The sequence below is a fragment of the Chlorocebus sabaeus genome, chromosome 5 (genome assembly GCF_047675955.1).
Source record: "Chlorocebus sabaeus isolate Y175 chromosome 5, mChlSab1.0.hap1, whole genome shotgun sequence".
Classification (NCBI taxonomy): Eukaryota; Metazoa; Chordata; class Mammalia; order Primates; family Cercopithecidae; genus Chlorocebus; species Chlorocebus sabaeus.
In genome coordinates, this window is record NC_132908.1 from 43,674,594 (window position 1) to 43,682,221 (window position 7,628).

At 41.5% G+C, this 7,628-nt stretch overlaps 1 protein-coding gene across 3 annotated transcripts in view; it reads right to left on the reverse strand.

Moving 5' to 3' along the window:
* C5H16orf87 (chromosome 5 C16orf87 homolog) overlaps window positions 1-7,237 on the reverse strand; it is a 32,241-nt gene extending 25,004 nt beyond the window's left edge. Inside the window, exons 1-2 of one of the 3 annotated variants that reach the window (XM_007992125.3) lie at window positions 6,879-7,228; window positions 382-478 (exon numbers count right to left, since the gene is read on the reverse strand). In XM_007992125.3, coding sequence (XP_007990316.1) covers window positions 382-478; window positions 6,879-6,944 — 163 coding nt within the window. In that variant the 5' untranslated portion in view covers window positions 6,945-7,228. Of the gene's footprint in view, window positions 1-371; window positions 479-6,878 lie in introns of all 3 variants that reach the window. The other 2 variants (XM_007992120.3, XM_073015351.1) reach the window with 2 other exon arrangements.
* Between the last annotated feature and the right edge of the window lie 391 nt (window positions 7,238-7,628).

A 7,628-nucleotide genomic window follows, 5' to 3' on the forward strand; every position in this document is an offset into this window, starting at 1 on the left:
TGGTATATACATATGTCAAAACTTATCAAACTGTGTGCTTCAAATACATCCAATTTACTCAATGTCAATTATTACTAAAACTATTTTTTTTTTAAGTTTTTCTATCAGATCAGGTCACTTGCTAAAACCCATCAATGGTTCTCCAACTTCAAAAATAAATAACTTGTTACAAGCGTTATCAGGTTGTAAGCAACTTAACATTTAAATGCAATGCACATGAAACCAATGTCATAAACTAATTCCAATAGTTAATAAAAGTCAAAGACAGTTTAATAGATTTAAACTTTTAACTTCAACAAAAAAATGTAAATAGTAAATTCACAAAAATTAACTTTGTATTTCTACATCAAAAAGCTAAAAAGGTATTAAACTCACAATTACCTGTAGAAGGTGGTGATTTCTCTGAGTGTTTTGCATTTAAAAGTTTTCTGCTAATAAATATGTAACCACAGGGACATGATTTACATGCAACAGGAACCTGTAGGAAAAAAAGAAAAATATATATTATTACTATTTTTCTATTGTTAAATTTCTCAGTGTCTATGTGGTCTCCTCAAATGAATGATAAATTACTTGAATTAGGAATCACGTATTTATTTAAACCCCAACTCCCTACAACAAATTATCTGAGATGAGTATCATATCACATAGATATTCACATTCTTTTTTTTCTTTTTTTTTTTTTTTGAGACAAAGTCTCACTCTGTCACCCAGGCTGGAGTGCAGTGGCGTGATCTAGGCTCACTGCAACCTCTGCCTCCCGGGTTCAAGTGATTCTTCTGCCTCAGCCTCCCAAGTAGCTGAGACTACAGGCGCCTGCCACCATGCCCAACTAATTTTTATATTTTTAGTAGAGACGGGGTTTTACCATATTGGCCAGGTTGGTCTCGAACTCCTCACCTCGTGATCTGCCCGCCTCAGCCTCCCAAAGTGCTAGGATTACAGGAGTGAGCCACCACGCCCGGCCTGATATTCATATTCTTCTACTGCTTAACAAAACCATGAGGACCATACCAACACCATAAAAAATAAATGCATATTAAATATGCACTGATGTGAGCGACCGATAGAAAACTGTAATAGGGTCAGAGCAAGGGGAAGTATGTGGAAAAAAAGGTAGCATTTCCTAAAATGTTAGTTTGACAGCATTTTATGGTATAGAACAAATTTGAAAAGGGTGAGTGGGCAGGAAGTCGTTAAAGTAACCCTGGTAAAAGATTATGGAGGACCAAGTGGAATAGTAAGAATGGAAATGGAAAAAGGTAGATCTGCCAGAGTTTCAAAGGCAAGAACAACAGACAAAGGCCCAAACTGATGACTGGTGAAAAAGTGGGAAGAAGTGAAAATAACTCAGGATTCTAACATGAGAGGAGAAGATATCAACTACTACTGACAAAAAAGAACAAAGAATAGTTTACAGCAACCAGTTTTTTCTTAAATTGTTGTGGGTAGATAGTAGGTGTACATGTTTATGGGGTACACTAACACAGACATGTAGTGCCTAACAATCACATCATGAATCACACATTCATCCTTTGTGTTACAAACAATCTACACTTTTTAAGTTATTTTTAAATGTACAATTAAATTATTACTGACTATAGGACTAGGCGTGGTGGCTCACACCTGTTGGGAGGCCGAGGCAGGTGGATCACTTGAGGTCAGGAGTTTGAAACCAGCCTGACCAACATGGTGAAACTCTGTCCCTACTAAAAAAAAAAAATACAAAATTAGCCGGGCATCGTGGCGCACACCTATAATCCCAACTACTTGGGAGGCTGAGGCAGGAGAATCGCTTGAACCCGGGAGGCAGAGGTTGGCTGCAGTGAGCCAAGACCGCACCACTGCACTCCAGCCTGGGCAACATAAGCAAGACTCTGTCTGAAAAAAAAAATTATTGACTATAATCCCCCTGTTGTACTATCAAATATTAGGTCTTATTCTTTCTAACAACAACCAGTTTGAGAGGCAAAAGTATACTGACATAAAAAAAGAGAATGTAGGAGAAAGTAGGAATTTAGATCCAGAATCTTATATCTTAGTTCCAGGAATGACTCTGGACAAGATATTTAAGATCTTCAAGCTTCTGCTTCCAAATCTGCAAAATACGTAAATTTTCTTTCTCTACTCCAAACTTGTAACTGTTTTTTAAGCCAAGTGCTACTGAAAATCATTGAAAAAATTTTTTAGTTTTCCCCATAATCATTTCACCCATATCAAAGTTAACAATCCTTGGAATCAAGACATGTTCACCAAAAGTCTGAAACTAATCTTGACGAAAAAGTATTTACAGAATAATTACAGTAAGAAAATTTCAATTTTCTTTGTAAGATAAATTCCCCCATTTGGCAGTTGTTCTGCTGAAGCTTTTTATCTATGTATGTACAGAATGCCTCATCTTACAAAATCTAAATACTTGATCTAATTGAGCTAAATTGAAATTTTGGCAGAAGAATTCCTTTTCTTTGTATAAAAACATTGAACAAAGGATCTCCAGTTTGTATTTAAGAAAAATAGCACAGAAATCAATAAAAATAATCATACTCCAGATTTGTCTAACAGCTTGCTTTGTTAAGAATGTGATGAGATCCCTTCAAATCACAACCAAAAAAAGTTACATTTTTTAAATAGTGTAAAATCTGTCTAAGAGAGATGTCTGCCATTTTTTCAAATTTCATATCTTCATATAAACCAAGCTCAAAGGCACTGACTCATTTCATTTACACCTAAACATATTATTAAGGGCATCCACAGTAATGTAAATTGTTTTAAATTAATGCTATCCAAAATACACAAATGCATGTTCTTACTCAACAGCTCCTTTCCTAATCAGCAAGCATTTTCTTCCAGCTACTGAAACTCAATAAATTTGAATTTGGGTTTCAGTCTTATACAAAAGAACATCATATCAATCCATATCCAGAATTAACAGTGTTGCAGTTAGATGAGAAATGTACATTTGGCTTTGGGACCCAGAATGCACAAACACTAACTCAACTGACAGGCTGATTTTCATCCATAAATGAAAGTGTTTTATGCTCAATAAATCTTCATGTGCCTGAGTTAATTCATTCTATCATCCTGTTTAAAATAAAAAGTTCCTTCCCCACAACCTCTGCCCTGGAAAAACAAACAAACAAACACACCACCACCACCATCACCACCCTAGATCCTGTAAAAAGAATTATCAAATAGGTTGGACAACTTCAGTAATATTAACCTCATTTCATTAATTATAGTATAATTTAGATTTTAAACAAACACACTAAAGTTTCTTTACATTTCAGTTGATAATACTAAACACAACAGTAATGAAATTCTAATGTTATACTTTCAGGATTTTAAAAGGAAAGAAAATATTCAAAGTATTGTTTACTGCTAGTTTACTGGGTATTCACTTTTTGAAAGAAAGATTTAGGTTGTTTGTATGTTTTACAAGTAAAACAGATATTTTTTATTTTTTTTGAGACGAAGTTTACAGGTGCCTGCCACCATGCCCGGCTAATTTTTGTATTTTTAGTAGAGACAGGTTTTCACCATGTTGGCCAGGCTGGTCTCGAACTCCTGACCTCAGGTGATCCACCCGCCTCGGCCTTCCAAAGTGTTGGGATTACAGGTGTGAGCCACCGTGCCCGGCCTGAATTTTTTAAATCTGCAAAAAAAAAAAAAAAATTCTCGTCCTATAGTGTTTCACTGATTTTTCACCTTTTTTTTTTTTTTTTTTTTTTTTTTTTTGGAGACGGAGTCTCTGTCGCCCAGGCTGGAGTACGGTGGTGCGATCTTGGCTCACTGCAACCTCTGCCTCCCAGGTTCAAGCAATTCTCCTGCCTCAGCCTCCCCAGTAGCTGGGACTACAGGTGCATGCCACCACGCCCAGCTAATTTTTTAGTAGAGATGGGGTTTCACCGTGTTAGCCAAGATGGTCTGGAACTCCTGACCTCGTGATCCACTAGCCTCTGCCTCCCAAAGTATTGGGATTACAGGCGTGAGCCACTGCACACGCCGTTTAACTGATTTTTTTAAAAGCTCTAAAATAATTACATTAAACTCATTTAGATTCTTTATTACTGAGAGAACCAAAGGAACTTATACCAGACATATTTGCTATCCATCACATAAAATTTCCTTTAAATTAAAAAAAAGCTGCTCTATTTTTTTAAAAAACAAAGACAAAAACAGAAGCATACACAAAAGATACCAGAAAACTGACAAGAATCTTGAGTACCACTGCACACAAAATAGCTCAGTGATTTTGAGTGACTGATGGATATGAAACCCCTTGAAAATGAAAAGTATTGTGGTTTAATATGTTTTAGAATGATATGTTCAACAGAAGCCTGCAAAGGAGATGTTACAAAGCAGTTGATAATCTAGCTTTTTCTTGTTTGCTGATCTCTGTACCAGTCTTTCAAACTTACACACACACACACAAGTAAATCTAATCAACTGGAAATCTCAAATTTAAAGATTTTACATTTATGTTTATAAACTATACCTAAATTCTAATTTAATGTTTTTTAGGCAACTTAGAATCATAGCAGTAATCTAATGTTTAGAAAATGGCTTTCTAGATTATAACCATATTCTGGTTTGTAACTAAAAGAAGCTAGTACTTTTAAATTAGAAAGCTAAAATTAATCCATTATTTTTTCACGTCAGGTTCATATCACCAAAAGTTTTAATTAGTCCTTATACACATTATATTCACTTAAGTATTTGGAATAAAGGACAAAACAAACCAACTCATTAAATTATGTACTAGCTTGCTATGGGCAGAATTATGCGCCCCCCACATACCCAAATTCATATATTGAAGCCTTAACCCCAATGTGATGGTATTTGGAGATGGGGCCTTTGAGAGATAATTAGATTTAAATTAAGTCATGAGGGTGGGGACCTCATGATGTGATTAGAGACCTTTTATGAAAAGGGAGAGAGCTTGACCCTCTCTCCGCCATGTGAGGCCACCAAGAAGACAGCCAAGAAGAGAGCCCTCACCAGAACATAACCATGCTTGCACCATTATCTTGGACTTCCAGCCTCCAGAACTGTGAGAAAATAAATTTCTGTTGTTTAAGCCACCCAGTCTATGGTATTTTGTTATTACAGCCAAAGCTGGGAAAGCTGATTTTATATGAAAGAATAAATATGGGGGAGGGGGTGTATAATAAAATGAATGTGATCTTTCCAAATAAAACACTGATCCTGTTTTGTTGAACAGTTTTTCAGAAACTCCTATAAGTTTAGTATCCTTTGCTCTTTTATATAAAAATAGTCATAAAAAACTGGCTATTTTTCCCAAAAGGTTGCTTTATGCCAATTAGAACGAAGTCAGGATTTGCAAATACTTATGCCTTACAGAAACTGGAATGCATAACGCATACCCCATGTAAACCTTATACTTCTACACAATTAACTGGAATAATTGGAAATGATTTAAACACTCAAATAATCTCCCACAAAGAGTCACATCGCAAAGACCAGTTTTGTCAAAATTTAACAAATTTAGTTTAGTAGTAAGAATGAAAGTAACTCTTTGGAAAACATGACTAAACTGTTTTTATACTGCATACTGGCATAGCTCCTACACTGTATTTCTTGCACAACCTTTTTCTGATGAGCGTTTGTACTACAGCCCATAAAGGATACTTAATAAAACATGTAACATGTTTTCTGTTACAAGATTTGAAAAACCTTCAAGAATTATCCTTGAAAAATGCACTAAAGTCAGCTTATTAAAAAGTCTCCAGCCATTTCAAATTACTCTTGATTTTAAAAAATTTTAAAAGGCGAGGGGGAGGGGAGGCGAGAAAGGTAGTCATTTTGAAAAAATTCACTCAGTGGAAAAGGAAAAAACACACCCAGATCTACACGCTAGTAACAAATGAGGGCCTTACGAATGCTTTTAATTGAAGGAGTTTTAACTCATTCTATGTTAAGGCTTAAAGGAATGTCTATTATTCCAGTAAAGAATTGAGACACGCTTCAACACAGCGAACACTGAAATGAGATGTTTAAATTACAACTATTACACCATGAACTCAATGTAGAAAGGAATCGTTTCAAATTCAAGAAACCAGATAGAGAGGGAGGGAGAGAGAGACAGAGAGAGACAGAGATATAGATCTAGAAGCAGACAGGCCAAATTTGTAACAGTGGATACTGCGAGGGGTGGGGAAGTAACGAGCGCCCAAAAAGGAGGAAGGGCTTAAACGGGGGCCTTATTCAATCATGAACCATTAAAAGCAACGTAAATGCAGGATTCGCGATTGCACAGCAAAAATATAATAAATACGTGAGGAGGGGGAAAAAAAATCTCCAAATTCGCCGAAACTCAAAATCATTACACGCGACCCGCTTTGTCCCACTCAGGCGCCCGCCCCGGTCGCTGAGGCGCCGTTTTGGGGGAGCCCCGCACCCGTCGGAACCGGGAACAAAGCCGCCCGGGCCGCAGGAGGGGCTCTCGGAGCCAGGGCCTGGCCTGGGAGGCGGGCTTACGGCGCCCTCTCGCCGGGGCTGCCATCCGCAGGCTCCCACCGCTGTCACCGCCGCCGGCGAGAAGAGTCTGGGGCGCCAGACAGCCGCCCAATGAGCCCACCACAGGCGTGCTCCCCCAGCCGCCGGGACACAGCAGGAGGGGCTCGGTTGTCTGGCCGCCGCCAGGCGGATACTGACTGGCCATGGCCACGGCCCCGGGTTCTTCCCGCGAAACCCCTCGGTGCAGCCCGACCGGCCCCGGACCCCCACCGCCGCCGCCGCGGCCGGGCCCAAGGACCTGCCCACCGCTCGGCCACCGAGAGCCCGGCGAGGTCCCCCTCCACAGACAACGGCCGCCAAGCCACTGCCGCCCGCCCGCGCGCCCGGCCCCCGGCACCCACCTGTTGGTCGCACTCGGGGCATGATTTGGTGGCCATCTTCACTTTCTTGGCTCGAGTTGCAGACATGCTCCTCTACCTCAGCGGCGGCTGCAGAGACGGCTCGAGCTCCTCCCCTCGCACTTCGGCAGCCCGGCCTCCGGCCGCCCCGTCCCAGCGAGCCTCACCAAGCCTCTGGCGGGTGCGCGCGCGCGTGCGCGAGCTCGCGCGGAACCTGCGCGCCAAGGGGGCGGGGCGGGGCGTCGGCTGGTGGCTTCGGGGGACCGCGACACGCGCTCCCACTACGACTTGCGACCCACAGCTCGCCCGCGAGCTCGCCCAGAGTATCACTGGAGGAGAGGAGACCTCCCGGACCGCCCCGGCGGCAGTGGCCACGCCTCCTCTCGACCTGGCCGACTACGAGGGGGCAAGGCCTGGGCGGGACTAGGCAGTAACGGGCGTCGAGCTCGACCAACGAATGCACAGGCAGGACGGGCCGTAGTGCTGGGCACGCCCCCTCCCCATGGAACGAGAACGTGGGAGCGAAGGCTGGGGAATGAATGGTGAAGGGCGTAGCGTGGATCCTGGCATTTAATAAACTTCAGTAGGCTGGGCGCGGTGGCTCATGCCTATAATCCTGGCACTTTGGGAGGCCGAGGCGGGCGGATCACGAGGTCAGGAGATCGAGACCATCCTGGCTAACACGGTGAAACCCTGTCTCTACTAAAAATACAAAAAATTAGCCGGGCGTGGTGGCGGACGCCTGTAGTCCCA